General features: G+C 50.3%; 1 protein-coding gene across 1 annotated transcript in view; it reads right to left on the reverse strand.

Annotated features, from left to right (window-relative positions):
* The window catches only part of LPO (lactoperoxidase), a 42,581-nt gene that overhangs the window by 6,614 nt on the left and 21,387 nt on the right, over nucleotides 1–14,580 (reverse strand). The window contains exons 2-9 of the mRNA XM_078066370.1: nucleotides 13,738–13,825; nucleotides 9,254–9,414; nucleotides 7,740–7,857; nucleotides 7,489–7,547; nucleotides 7,224–7,375; nucleotides 6,275–6,481; nucleotides 4,700–5,024; nucleotides 2,600–2,760 (exon numbers count right to left, since the gene is read on the reverse strand). Of these exons, the coding sequence (XP_077922496.1) occupies nucleotides 2,600–2,760; nucleotides 4,700–5,024; nucleotides 6,275–6,481; nucleotides 7,224–7,375; nucleotides 7,489–7,547; nucleotides 7,740–7,857; nucleotides 9,254–9,414; nucleotides 13,738–13,825 (1,271 nt within the window). The remainder of the gene's footprint in view (nucleotides 1–2,599; nucleotides 2,761–4,699; nucleotides 5,025–6,274; nucleotides 6,482–7,223; nucleotides 7,376–7,488; nucleotides 7,548–7,739; nucleotides 7,858–9,253; nucleotides 9,415–13,737; nucleotides 13,826–14,580) is intronic.

Consider the following 14,580-nt stretch of genomic DNA (forward strand, 5'->3'; position numbering starts at 1 on the left):
TGTATGATAAAAATTACCAAATGCTGATGAAGTATAGCAAAGGAAACCTGAACACTTAGACATACTGCATTTATAGATTGGAAAACTCAACATAGTAAAGATGTCAGTTCTCCTTAAAAATTTTTTTTTTTTTTTTTTAGAGATTTTATTTATTTATTTGACAGAGAGAGACACAGCAAGAGAGGGAACCACAAGCAGGGGGAGTGGGAGAGGAAGAAGCAGGCTTCCCGCGGAGCAGGGAGCCCGATGCGGGGCTCGATCCCAGGACACTGGGATCATGACCTGAGCCGAAGGCAGACGCTCAACGGCTGAGCCACCCAGGCGCCCCCAGTTCTCCTTAAATTTTAATGCAATTCCTATCAAAATCTCAGCAAGGTTTTTTTTGTTTGTTTGTTTGTTTGTAGACGTAGATAAGCTTATTTAAAAATATATAGGAAAGGGACAGACCTAGAATAGTCAGAACAATTTGGAAAAAGGATAAAGTAGGACGAATCGTAGCTCCCCATGGTAAGTCCTATTGGATAGCCACAGTAAACACTGTGATGCTGGTATAGGAAGAGACACATAGATTAATGGAACAGAATAGATAATTCAGAAATAAATTCACATAAAAATGCCCAAACACTTTTTGATAAAGGAGCAAAAACAATTCAATAGAAGAGGGATAGCCTTTTCAAAAAATGGTGCTGGAGCAATTGATATCCATAGGCCAAAGAAAATGAGCCTCACTCTACACCTCACACTTTATACAAAAATTAACCCCCAATGGATCATGGACTTAAGTGGAAAACATAAAACTATAAAGCCTCTAGGAAAAACCAGAGAAAAATCTTTGAAATCTAGGACTAGAGAAAGAGTTCTGAGACTTGACACCCAAAGCACAGCTCATGAAAGACTACCAAACAGAATAAACCCAAACAAGTCTACTCCAAGATGCATTATAATTAAATTTCTGAAAAATAAACACAAAAATCTTAAATACTGCCAAAGAGAAATGACACATTACCTACAAATGAACACCAAAAAGAAAAATAAAAGGTTTAATTGGATCTCATCACCATTAAAAACTCTTACCCTGCAATAGATCCTATTAAGAGAATGAGAGATTGGGAGAAAATATTTACAAGTCACATATCTGACAGAGGATCTGTATCTAGAATATATAAAGAACCCTCAAAACTTAACAGTAAATGGGCAAAATATATGAACAGGTATTTTACCGAAGAGGATATACGGATGGCAAATAAGCACAGGAAAAGATGTTCAACATGACTAGCCATTAGAGAAATGCAAATTAAAACCACAATGAAATGTCCCTACATACCTATCAGAAAGGGTAAAATAAAAAACAATGATGACAGCAAATAAAGGCCGGGCTGCCGAGACACTGGATCTTCCATACACTGCTGGAGGGAATATAAAATGGCACAGCTACGCTGGAAAAGAGATTGGCAGTTCCTTTTAAAACTAAAAACGGACTCTCAGTATGACCCGGCAATTGCACTTGTAGGCATATATCCCACAGAAAGAACAACTTACTTTCGTGTGGAAATGTATACATGAATGTCCACAGCAGCTTCATTCATAATAGCCCCAAACTGGAAACGATTCAGATATCCTTCAATGGGGTGAATGATTAAGTCAACCATGGAATACTACTCAGCAACAAAAAGGGACTTTACACCTGCAACAGCCCGGATGGACCTCAGGGCAATTATGCTGAATGTAAAGAGCCAATCTCAAAAGGATACATACTGCATGGTTTCATCTATGTAACATTCACGAAATAACATAACTGTACGGATGGAGAGCAGATTGGTGAGGGCCAGGGGATAGGGACCTGGAAGGCGGCGGGTGGGTGTGGCTCTCAGAGGGTAGCAGGAGGGAGTCTTGTGATGGTAGAGTGAAGTATCTTTATTGTGGAGGTGATTACGTGAAACTACCCGTGTGATAAAATTGCATTGGCGTGTGCATGCACACGTGCGCACACCACACACACACCCACACACACACATTTGCATTTCTAACTGGTGAAATCTGAATAAGACCTTTGGCTTGTGTCAATGTTAATGTCCTGCTTTTGGTGTACCGTGGTCATGCAAAACATTAGCACTGGGGGAGGCTGGGTGTATGCACTGTTTGCTGGTTTACAACTTCCTAGGAAACTGTACCTTATCAAAATAAAATGCTTAACTATGTGCACAGTTAATTCTAGCTAGTCAATCAGCCAATCTACTTAGCAATGGACAATGCCTGTGACTTGTGGCTTGGGTGTGGAGAACTTAAAAAGAAGAGACTCTAACTGAAATAACCCACCTAGCTGCTGAGTAACAGTCCCAGGAGTGACGGAGACTTTGGTCCCCGTGATGGCACCTGAGTGACCAACATACAAATGACTCTCCGATACTCTGAATCCAGGGATTCACTTTGGGGCAAAGAAGCTAAAGAAACGAAAGGGAGAGCGAAAAGCATGAGACAGTGGGAAAGAAGCAGCAGAGGGGGAGAAGGGGAAGTGGAGGGACAGGAAAACAGAGAAGGTGGCGGAGCCAGGGGCAGAAGCCGGGTGGGTGTGGGAGGTAGTGCTCCTGGGCTTCCGCACCTGCACGAAGGCTCCCAGGATCTTCCGGGCTTCCTGGTAGAGCTTCTCTCCCTCCCACTGAGGGTTGAGTCTCTTTAGCTCTTTGGCCAGACGATTGTGCTCTCGGAGAAAGAGGGTGTGGGAAGTGGCCAGCAAAACCTGCTCCGAGGCTCGGGAATCTCCTGAAAGCCCAGAAGACAGGAAGGTTGGTTCCCCTGGAGTGGCCCCAGAACCCAGTAACCTGCACAAAGAAATAGATGATAGTGTCCCCAAAGGACCCTCCCCTAAGCCCCTCCTTCCAGTTAACCTAAGGGAAGTTAAGTGGAAAGGGATCGGGGTGGGGATTCATAGGTTTGAATCTCAGTTCCACACACACGATTTTTAGCTGAGTCACTTTGGACAAGTTATGGGGCACTTCTAATCCTCAGTCTCTGGAAGAATGGGGATAATAAGGCTGACCGCACAAGATTGTGCTAAAAACTACAGATGACATTAAAAAGTAAAATTTTGCTAATTACAATCCCAACTGCCCTCTAAATTGGGGCAGTACAAATTAACAGGGGCTTTTTGTGCGGAGCAACTTCGAAAGTTTTAGGAATGCAAATTTGAGGGCAGGAATGTGGGTAGGGTAAAATTTTTCCGTGCAATACGGGAGAAGAATCTAGAGATGGGGGCCATTGGGAGAAAGGAAAGAAGGGAGGAACAGGATGGGGGTGGTTAGTTAACTGGCAGAAGAGCAGGTGTTTCACAAGAGGACATTTTGTGTCCTCTAATCTTCAGGAAAAGTCTATTAAATTCACTAATGCTTGGTCTTAGCGGGTATTTTTGTGGAAAACAGGAAAGGGTTCGGTTTTGTGTCTGGACTGATGTGAGATACGTGTGAACATGGAATCCAAGAGATCTACCCAAGAGATCTGGGCCTATGGACTGGCTTTCTGCCATGTCTGGGTGGGCAGGGGTTTGTCCTGCAGAGTGGATTTTTGGAAGAGGAGAGGTCTCCAGAAGCTCAAGGCAGGGCCTGACGGCAGATCAGGAGGGCAAGGGCCCACAGAATGAACAAAATTGGGGGGCTTTGGTTGTGCACAGGTTGTTTGGAGTGAGGGCTTTGTGCTGAGTGTATAAAAAGCCTTAAAAATAGGCATTCCTCTTAATCTAGAACTTCCTCTTCTAGTAAGTTATCTTAATAAAATTATTAAAAATGAGGGGCACCTCAGTCGGTTAAGCGTCTGCCTTCAGCTCAGGTCATGATCCCAGGGTTCTGGGATCGAGCCCTGCACTGGGCTCCCTGCTCAGTGGGGAGTCTGCTTCTCCCTCTGTCCCTTTCCCCCGCTTGTGCTCTGTCTCTCTCAAATAAATAAAATCTTTTAAAAACATAAAAATAAATAAAATAAAATTATTAAAAACGAGTGCAAAGATTCATCAACAAGGATGTTCATTACCTAAAAAAAACAGCAATAAATCACAGAAAATCTAGAAATTATTTAAATGCTTCCAAACAATGAATCACGGAACACTACATCTAAAACTAATGATGTAATGTATGGGGGTTAACATAACAATAAAAAATAAAAGTAAAAATAAATAAATAAATAAATGCTTCCAAGTAGGGTTGATAAAATAAATTATAATATATGTCATGGAATACCAGGCAGCCAGTAAAAATCATGTTGTAGAAGAATGATTAATGATGTGATATATTAAGTGAAGACATCAGGTTATAGAACTTAACTGATACTATAACCCCTATTATGTAAAACAGTATAGAATATATCTATTATTTTTTTTTTTAAACCTAGAAAGATGGGCATTAAAAATGTTAACAATGACTATCTGTGAGTGATGGGGTTTTGTGGATTTTCTTATTTGTGCTTCTCTGGACTGAAATTTTTTTTTTTAGAGTGAACACATGTTCTTAGATTTTGTATTCATCGGGGCCCTTCTGCCAGTCCTGGACCAGTGCCAGAGGCAGCGGGGTTTTGTGTGCATTTTTTTCCAGAAGGCAAAAGAGGAAAGGCAGTAGTGGCAAAGCCTCCCTGGAAGCTGCCTAATAGACTCCTGAAGCTTTTTTGGTCTCTCTCTGCTGCCAGTCCTTGGGTTCCTCTGTTCCCAGCCTAGACTCACCTGCCAGGAAGCAGGGCACTCGGGCGGTGGTGTTGATGAACTCACAGGGGCTTGGCTTCTTGATGTCAAAGGGCAGGTAAGCCAGCCCGTGGTCACAGGCCTCCTGGTTCACAGCCATGAGGCCCAGCGGGCTGCTGAGGTTGCGAAGGCGGCTGGCCAGGCTGGGCTCGGGGCCGTATACCAAGCTGGCATCGAGGAAGGAGGTCAAGGCGTTGATCTGATCTCGAGCCAGGGACTGGTAAGGTGGAGTGGGGCAGACGAACCCAGCTCGGAAGAAAGGCATGCACTTGCCTTGGGTCCTCACCTTGGGGTCATTGGGAGGGAACTGCGGAGAGATTGGCAGGTAGGTGACTAGGCAGATGTGGCACAGCTGGGACTTGGCAACCTCTCCCCAGGGCGGGCCTGGATGTTGCTGGCAAAGATGCTGACGGAGCCCTCCTGGGACCCTGGGACCAGACACTGACTCCAGATGCCTCCTGCTGATGCTGTACATCCCGGGCCACCATGCCCTGAAGTTCATTACATCCCACTGTGTAAAAAGGCTGAGGGGAATCATTCAATCTTTCATACCAAAGCTTCCACATTTTTGGTGGGGAGGGAGTCCTGAGATCCCTGGACAGGGAAGCAGGACATGAGCTAGGAAAGACTCTGTTAATAATGACTACTAACAACAGCTACCATTTATTTATTTTGGACCTAACATGTACTATGCATTATGCATACCTTATCTCACTTTGGTCCTCAAAAAATGTAAGGCAGATAATTCAGTCCCATTTTACAGGTGAGAAAATTGAGGCTCAGAAAGGTTAAGTAAGTTGCTTAAGATCTTAGAAACTGGAAGCAAAATATATGGGATTCAGATCTAGATTGACCTCAGTCCACAGCTCATGTTCTTTATATCACAGCACATAGCCTTGATTTGTTTGAGTGAATAAGTCACTCTCTAACTGTAAAACCCATGAATAAGAAGAAAACAGGGCACCATGGCAAGTTCCTCTCTCTTCCTGCTGGAAAGCCCCACAAATCCTGGCCCTCACTCGGATTCATCCATCAAATTGCACCTCTTTCTGGGAATAGCCTTCCCAGACCCCACGGTGACTTACAGCAGTGTTCTACAAACTTTACTGTGCATAAAAATAATCTCCTGGGGATCCTGGTATAATGTAGATTTTGTTTCCCCATGTCTGGGATGAGGCTTGAGATTTTACATTCCTAGTAAGTCCCCAGGTGATGCCAATGCTTCTGGGCCAGGCACGGAGATGACTCGCCCCAGAGCTCCCCCAATTTTGCTATTAGTGGTTACTTGTCCATTTCCCACACAGGCTCTCAGTCCTTGAGGAAAGGAATGGTGTCTTATTCACCTTTAAATCCCCAGCACTTGGTGCACTGCCTGGCATGGAGTCGATAATTAATGTCTATTTATGGAATAAATGGATGGTGAATGAATGGACGTGTGGGGTTCGGGAAGCCTTCAAATCAGCATTCGAGATCTATCCTGAGCCCTGGCTGACCAGCTGGGAATATGTGCTCCGTCGGGGAGGTGGGAGGCTTGTCAGGACAGCCGGAGGGGCCTACCATGATGGGGAAGCAGTTGTCTCCCCGGATACAGTACTTGTCACACTGTGCTTTGGAGCACTTGCTGCTCCCCAGCTCAGTGTCGGGGGCAAAGTCCAGGTCATGGTCCACAATTTGACCCCACTGCATGAAGAGCAAGGACCTGTTTGCGTCCAGAACACCCTCCTCATTCAGGTAGTCTGCAATCTGGTTGGATACCTCGCGGGCCTGCAGACCGAGAGAGAAGGGGAGGAAGGATTGGAGGAAAAAGGGTTTTGAGGAGTCAGATCCAACTGCAGCTTATTGCGTACCTTGGGTATAACGGGTACATTTAATCCCCACGACAATTTTGTGAGGCGGGTGGCGTTACACCTATCCTGTAGGTGAGGCCAATTCCCCGCAGTCCTGCAGCTACAAAGGGGTAGGGATGGGACTGAACACGGGTCTGTGTGACTTGATGGCTTGCAAAGGCCAGTGCCCTTTCCACGACGGAAAGGGAAAACAAAGACAGGCTTCCCCAAGTAAGCGGCAGCAAGGGGCCGGGTGTCTGGCAATAAATAGGAGAGGGGCTCTGGGGAGGCGCTGCCGACTCAGATGAGGCCAACAGATAGGACCTCCAGGCGAACAACAGCTGATGCACCCCAGGGGCGGGGGCGGGGTAGGCGCGGGCAGGATGGGGCAGGGAGGCCATCTGCCCGGGACACCCCAGGGTATCTGGCCTGTGGGCCGCCGGACTCGCCCCCGCGTGGCCGGACTCCGGGCTCTGCTGCCCTCTAGTGGCACTTTGGGGAACACGGCCGGGGAGGCGGTCCAAATCTCCACGTCCGCCGCTGCGGCCCCGCCTCGCCCTCCGCCTTCCCACCTCTTTCTCCTGCCTTTCCACGTGTGTTTGGGGGCGCATCCCCTGCCCCCGACGGCCCTCCCGCCCCCTCCTGCTCGCGGCTCGCGCCCACCCCGGGCCCGCCCTCACCAGCGGGAGGGGGAAGCCGTTCCGCGTCCTGCCCGGCGTCCACCCGAAGGGCAGGGAGAGCCTGTCCTCGTACTCGGCGGGCAGCCAGCGCGCCAGCGCCCTGTTGGCGGCGCCCAGCGCGGGGTTCCTCCTGAAACCGAGCAAGACCCGCGCTCAGCCTCGGCCCGGCCGCTGCGGGCTCTGCTCCTCGGCAAAGCCCGTGGGGACCGGTGGGGGGAGCAGTGGGAGCCTCCGCCCGCGGGAAAGGGGGGCGCGGAGGAGACACCTCTCACATGTGGGGATTCTGAACCGCGTCCACCCGGAAGGCGCGGGGCTGCGCTGCCGCTGGGGTACAGCGGTCCGGTTAGAAGGGGGGGAAGCTCGGGGAGGGTTCCAATAGAACGGCTTCCGGTGAGGCAGGGGGGCTTCGGCCTGGCTGGGCTGCGGTTGGGCAGGGCCGGCGGGCGGGGTGCAGCGGGTGGGCTGGGCGTGGCGATCGGCAGGGGCTGCCCCGCACACCTGCCCGCGCCCACTCACCTGTTGTTACAGTCTCCTGTAATGGTTCGGTAAGGACTGTCCTTGTCACATTTCACCGCAGGGACAGGGGCATCACAGCCCACCTCCCGAGACAGTGCAGTCAAGTCCAGACTGGGGTCTGAAACAGAAGGGACGCCAAAGCGGCTGAGTTCTTTCTCCATTCTGGGGCCCTGGGGGGAGGCAGGACACCGAAACCAGAGGTGAACCTCCATTACTTGGAGTACATGTCCATGTTCTAGGGAAGCAATTCTCAGGTGGTTTCTTGTTCAATCCTGACAAGTCATTAAAGTAGAATTTTAATTCCCATTTTACGGAAAAGAAACAGACCACAGTACTCAAGAGACTGGCCCGAGGCCACCCAGATAGTAATTGTGAAAGTCCCCAGAATTGTTAATGATTCTTTGTTTACCAGGTCATTCGAATTAACAGATCTTTCTTTTAGAATGAAAATGTCCCCGAGAGCTTGAGCACCTGTTAGTATGAATTAAGTTTGATAAGACTGCTTTTCTTCTAAAGCTTCACTGACATCTAAAGTACCAAGCAAGCAGGAAGCTCGATAAGGAAGAGGTTGGGAAGGGCTAGGGAATTTTTAAGTGAGCGGCACTGTGGTCTGAGGAGGAGTAACATAGTGGGGGGCTTCAGGCATCCGAACCTCCTAATGCAGCCTGTGATGCATCCCGGTGCCTGCATGGAAGAGAGGCAAGGGAACCTGGCTCTGTGGGGGCTTCGGCAGGGGACCATCTGTGAAGGTTGGCAGGGGCCGGGATTCAACCTTCCTCTCCTTTGCAGTCTCAGAGTCTCAAAGTGATCCCTACTTCTCCCCACCTTGTCCCAATTTCCTTCTTTTGGAACTCTGGAATTTGCCCATGTCCTAGGCCAGTTATCTTCCCGGACTTGATGTTTTCCCAGGGAGAACCTGCAGCCTCTTCCTCCGGTCGGGACCAAACCCATTCCTCTATGACCCTCCCCAGGAGCTGTGACATTTGGTGGGGGGGGGGGGGAGGAAGTGGAGGGGTTGGAGGAAGTCACGATCAATCCATTACCTCATTGTTTCAGCTCCACGTTACCCCAAACAAGATGGAAATCTCATCTCCTGTGACATAATCCCAGTAAATCCCCCTGATACAGGTGGCTTAAATGTCTCCTTTATAGGCGGTAGTGGTGGCATTGTGGTTTGGGACAGGGAGCCCATGTTTATTGACTTTAGCACTTCCTCTGGATAGACGCGTTACAGATGGCATTATACAAAGAGCATGAATGTCCCCTCGTTTGGAGCTGGCAAACGTGACCGTGCTGGGCCTGCGTTCCTTTCTCGGCAAAACACACCCCACGCTGGCATAGCTGTCCCCTCTGCCCCTCCTCGCTCTGCAGGTTCACGGCTCTGAGAAGGGACAGCCGGAGGGCCCCTGCCGGGAGGTGCTCCTAATAGGGAACGCAGCTTTGGGTGCCTCCTATTCCTTGCTGCAGGGAGATGGCCCCTTCCTGCCATCAGAGGGCCAGCGGGTTTTCTGTACCTGTGGCATTGGTCACGGCCACTTGCTGCCTCAGTCTCTTTAAGGCCTCCTCCCACACCTGCCCGTTGCGGATGGCTGTGCGCGCCCGGCCTTTGGCATGCTTGAGGTACTCCGAGAGCTGCCGGGAGGTGGGCTCCTCGGAGCTCATGGCCGTCTTCAGCCTACGGCGGAGAGCAGGGGGAGAGTCATGACCCGGCCCCTCCAGCTCCGACCCTGTAGAAGGGGTGTCTGGGCAGGAGCCGCAGGGGGTGTGGGCAGCATGCAGGAGACAAGCACTCCCTGTGCTCTTTTCTCGTCTCCCTCCTGATGCTGCTGGAAAATCTCTTCCCTCCTGATGCCGCTGGAAAATCTCTTCTGGGAGGAGAAAGCTACAGTGTGTCTCTGGTTCTGAGAAAGGGCGGACAGATGGGGTGAGCGCTTCCTGAATTAGAATCGGAGGCTTGTAGCTGTGCTGACCAGATCAGAATCAATGGGGGTAATTTGAAAACACCCAAGCCCAGGATGTACTGATTCAAACTGAGGAACTCCTGCCATGGAGCTGGCATCTCATCAAACCGTGTGGACCGAGAATTCTAGAACTAACAAGCCTATGGGCCTGTAGTTCTTCCCATGGAAACATCCTCAACTGCATCTGGCCCTAGAGGTAGCGTGGAGTTTGTTTAGATGTGGGCGGTAGCCTCCTGCCACTTGTGGACCATTTTGGGGGCAAGATGTTCAGCCTTTTTATTCTTAGTTTCCCATGTGTAAAATGAGAAGCCCAAATCCCTGCTCCTAAGAAGTTTGTGACAACACAGAGGTGACTGAGCACAAGGTGGGGTCAGAAAAGTCCGGTCCGTGAGAATCCACTACACCGTCCCTGTGCCTCAGTCTCCTCAGGTGGGAGAGGAAGGGTTCTGTGAGAGGCTGTCTACGGCTCTAAGACTCCGAAATTTTGGAAGTGGCTCCAATTCTCACCAAAGACAGCTCTGCTTTTGGGGGACAGCTCACTGGCTGCAATACCTGGGCTGTCACTATGGATCAGCTTCTTAACTATTTCAAGAGTGAGGGGTGTGGTGTCTCAGCGGAGGGACTTCCTGGGCACGTGGGACAGGCACAAGGACAACTGTGATGACGGGGCTCTAGTCAGCAGGCCTACCCCTGACCAGCCTCCCCAACCTCAATATAAAAGAACCTAAGAAAAGAAACCAGACTGTCTTTTGGATGCTGTGGCAGGGACAGCGTGGCCCAGTGGCCCAGAGTGCTGCCCTGTCCAATGTGGTAACCGCGAGCCACGTGTGGGTATTTAAATGGAACTTCATTAAAATTAAATTAAGTTAAATTCTGTTCCTCACTGGCACTAGCCACATTTTAAGTGCTCAGTGGCCACGTGTAGTTAGTGGTTCCTGTATTGGACGGCACAGATATAGAACATTGCATCATCACAGAAAGTTCTATCGACCGGCACTGGGCCTGGCGTTTGAGTTCAGGAAACAAGATTTGAACCCTGGCTGTTTTGACTCCTGTTGTGATGGCTGCCACTTACTAGTTGTGCGCCTCTGGGCAAGTTACTCAACCTCTCTGTACCCAGCTTCCTTATCCATAAAATGAGGATAATGGCAGCAGCCTTAGGTTGAACCACGCTATTTGATCATTTTGACCTCAACAACACGTTATTTCGTATTGGGTGAGTTAGCCTTCATAGGATTGTGGGCAGGAGGGAGCGTAAAGCACCTAGAGCTGCATCGGGCATAGAGTAAACGCTCACGTGTGTTAGCATCAGCGCCACCATCCTCATGAGCCAGGACCCAAAGGGCCCCCCACCCCAGAAACAAGGTGGGGTGCTGGGCCTTGTAGGGCTCCGCCTGGAAGGTCCCACGCAAGGTTCTCCGTGCTCCTTCCCGCCTCCTCTGCCCTGAGCTCTGTGTGGCTCTCCTGCCTGAAGGCTGACCCCCCACCCCCACCCTGGAGACTTACCTCCTACTTTGCTCAGGGCTGTGTTCCGTGGGAGCAGTCAGGGTTTGGGAAGAAGTCTATCCATCTGCATGTGTGCACCCTCACCCTAGCCACCATCACCTCCCATCTGGACGGCTGCAGCAGCCTCCTGACCCGGCTCCCGTCCTTCTCCCTGTCTCCTGTCCATTCCCCACACAGCTGCGACAGTGAACTTTTTAGAAGGAAAGGCAGACCGTGCCACTCTGCATGGTAAAGCCTTTCATCGGCTTACCCCGAGACATGGATGAATCCATCTGCTTACTGCACACGTGCTCCTAATGTTGCGCCTTCACGGCCTCTGTCTAGTTCCAAAACATCCTTATCACCCCCAAAGGGGACGCCATACCCATTAAGCAGTCACTTCCAATTCCTCACCTGCTCCCTCCACCCGCCCCACCCCCCAACCATCAACCACTAATCTGCTTTCTGACTCTATGGCCCTCAGGACCCACGTCTCTATCTCACCTGTGTGTGCTCTTCCTTGCCTACCACCTCCACCAGCATTGGCCTTCGTAGCCCCCTAAGCCTCTTTCCCGCCTCAGCACCTTTGCCTTTGCCCCTCCCAGACCCCGGGACGCTATCCTCCTGGCTCTCTACTTGGCTAGCAGCTTCTCATCCTCCATTAGGCTTCCCTGATCCCTGACCTCGAGTAGCAACCATAGCTCTGTGTATTTCCCTCATTGTTCTTTTCACAAATCATGACTCCTTGGATTGTTTGTGTTCATGTAAGGAAATGTTTCTGTGTGATTCTTTATGTCTCCATGAGGCCCCTGAGTCCAAGAACTAACCAGGGAGGATGAGTCCCAAAGCAGGGCTTGTCACCCCGTGCACAACTCACAAAGGAGGTGAGGAACCCTGATTTTGTGGCTTTTCCTCTATCCCCACCTTGTGGCTATACAAGGATTGAAGTTAAGGGGGGAGAGAGAATGTTCCTTTGGAGATGGCTGCTGAAGTCCCAGGCACTTCCCTGCTGCCACCATGGGGCTTCCTCTGTGCTTTAATTCGGGTGGCAAGGGCCTCAAGAGGGGGCCTGACTGTGTGTCCTAGAGTCATGGCCAGTGCGTGATGCCTCCCAAAGAGCCTCAAGGAAAGGTGGCTGGCACTATGCACCTGAGAGAGAGTGAGCCAGACAGGGCAGCCCTGGGCAAAGTCCATACAGCCTCAGGCAGCAGGGCAAAGCCTTTCGTCTTCTGGAGCCTGCCTAAAAGGGACCTGACTCAAGAGGCGTGGGGAGGTGAGAGAGTGAGCCAGATGCTTCTGGGCCAAGGGTTGGAGCTGTAAGCTACTGGCCAGAAACTTCTCTGGGTCAGGGAGCAGGCAGCAGAATCTCCGAGAGAGCTGACAAGTGCCCGAGGTGGGGAAGAGCCTCTGACTCCCTCAAGGCACTAAGTTGTGAGGTGACTTAGACCTTGTCCTCTGGTATCTTTCCTCCCTTCCCTAGCGTAACCCCTAAGGAGTCAGAAACCTGTGCTCAGGGGAGAGGGGGGAGCCCAGGAAAGAGGGATGAGCAGACTGTGCTCCCTTTCTCACGATAAGCCTCACACAGCTCTGAGCTGAGGAAGGTGAGAAGTTCTGGGCTTGGTCTCCTTATGCTGACATTTGAATTCCTGAAAGGACACCGTTCCTGGAACTAGAAGTGACCAGAGCACATATTGTCATCTAAAAGTCAGCAGAACAGTTATGGGACTGCTTAAGAGTTCATTCAAAGGCCAAGGAGGAAGGAAGACCCAGTTCTAGCACAAAGGGATGCAAGAGGAAGGAATAAGGTTGCTTTTTGCTCAACACAATGGTTCTTCTTGTTTGTCTGCCTTTAGCTGGATGGGCGTCCTGAGGGCAGGGACCCAGCGCGCATCGCTTATTTCGGAGACCCCAGCCCCTACATGTGGTTGGAGGGTGGCTCACTCTGCTGGTACCGTGTGGGGTCCCCAAGCACCCTTGGATCTTTTTATGGGGTTGGGGTGCTGAGCCCCTAGCCACCCCAGGTGCAGCTGCTGAAGGCTCACACCTGCACCCTTCTTGTGTGATTACTGAGCCAATCCTTGCTTAACTTCTTCCTTTGACCTCTCCAGCTCGCCCCCTCACTTCATTCACAGCTTTCCTGAGGACACTTCTTAATAAGTCACCTGCACATGAATCCACGTCTCAGATTCTGCTTCCAGGCAACTGGACTTAAGTCAGTCAATGTTAGTTGAATGAATGGAGAAATTCTACTCACAAGCTTTCTGAGACTCTGGAATGCATGACCCAAGGAAACATTCCGTCACGTGGAAGGAAGTACTTACAGGATTAGATCAGACATTCTCTTCAAGGTGATTTACAGGCTGAGGATTTTTAGGACTTACGGGCTATTACTCCTACTTGCCACACACTATAAGCCAAGGAGGTAGGGGGGTGGTAGCGTGGCCTGTGTAACTGCTTTGCTCACTGGCTTGTCGGGGCTGGCCCAGATGTGCTTGTCGTTAACAGAAAGCCCAGGAGGGGAGGTAGGTACGCGGTGTGTGCATCTCACGTACCTGGTCCGGGATTCCAGGAAGGCCTTGTTGACTTGGATCTTGACCTGCCTCACGGCATCAGAGATGACAGCAGTCGTGGTGGTCTGTGCTTGGAGGGGGAGGGGCAAGGAGCAGAATATCTGACACCATTCCTTCGAGATACCCTCTGCTTCTGTCTCCCTCTTTCTCGGCCGTCACCCCCACCCCTCAAATCTGAGCAGGTAGAAGATGGAGATTAGGAAACATTCACAAGAATCTTCAAGGAGGAAAAGCACAGAATGGGAAGAATACTCTCTGAGCCTCGCTAAGATGTCAAAATTGCTCCTCGGGAGTCCACTAGAATACCCAGGGATGGGATTAAGGTGGGTGACCATTCAGGTTGGCTTGGGTTACTGGGCTGTGGGGATTTTTCTGGTTCTTGGTGAGATAGATGCTTAAGCGAATCCATCAAAGGGCTTAGCTGATCAGGACCCTGAAGTAGAGAAGGGGATGGCATAGGGTAGAGGTAGGATTTCTTCTTGTTTTCACTTGTATTGGGGTCTGGAACATGGGGGGCAGGATGCATTCTCTGAAAAAGGAAAGTCTGGTGGGTTAAATGGTATCCCCCCCAAAATACCTGTCCAGCCAGAGCCTCAGAATGTGACCCTATTTGGAAATAGGCTCTTTGCAGATGTAATTAATTCAGATGAGGTCATAAAGGCACGGGATTAGGGTGGGCTCTAAATCCAGTGACTGGTGGTCTTACAGCAAGAGGAGAAGACACACGGGATACACAGAGAAGTGTGTTAAGACAGGGGCAGAGCTTATAAGCCAAGGAGTACCAAGACTTGCTGGAGCACCAGAAGCTAAGAAGAGGGAAGGAAG

This window comes from Halichoerus grypus, chromosome 2 (assembly GCF_964656455.1).
Source record: "Halichoerus grypus chromosome 2, mHalGry1.hap1.1, whole genome shotgun sequence".
Taxonomy (NCBI): domain Eukaryota; kingdom Metazoa; phylum Chordata; class Mammalia; order Carnivora; family Phocidae; genus Halichoerus; species Halichoerus grypus.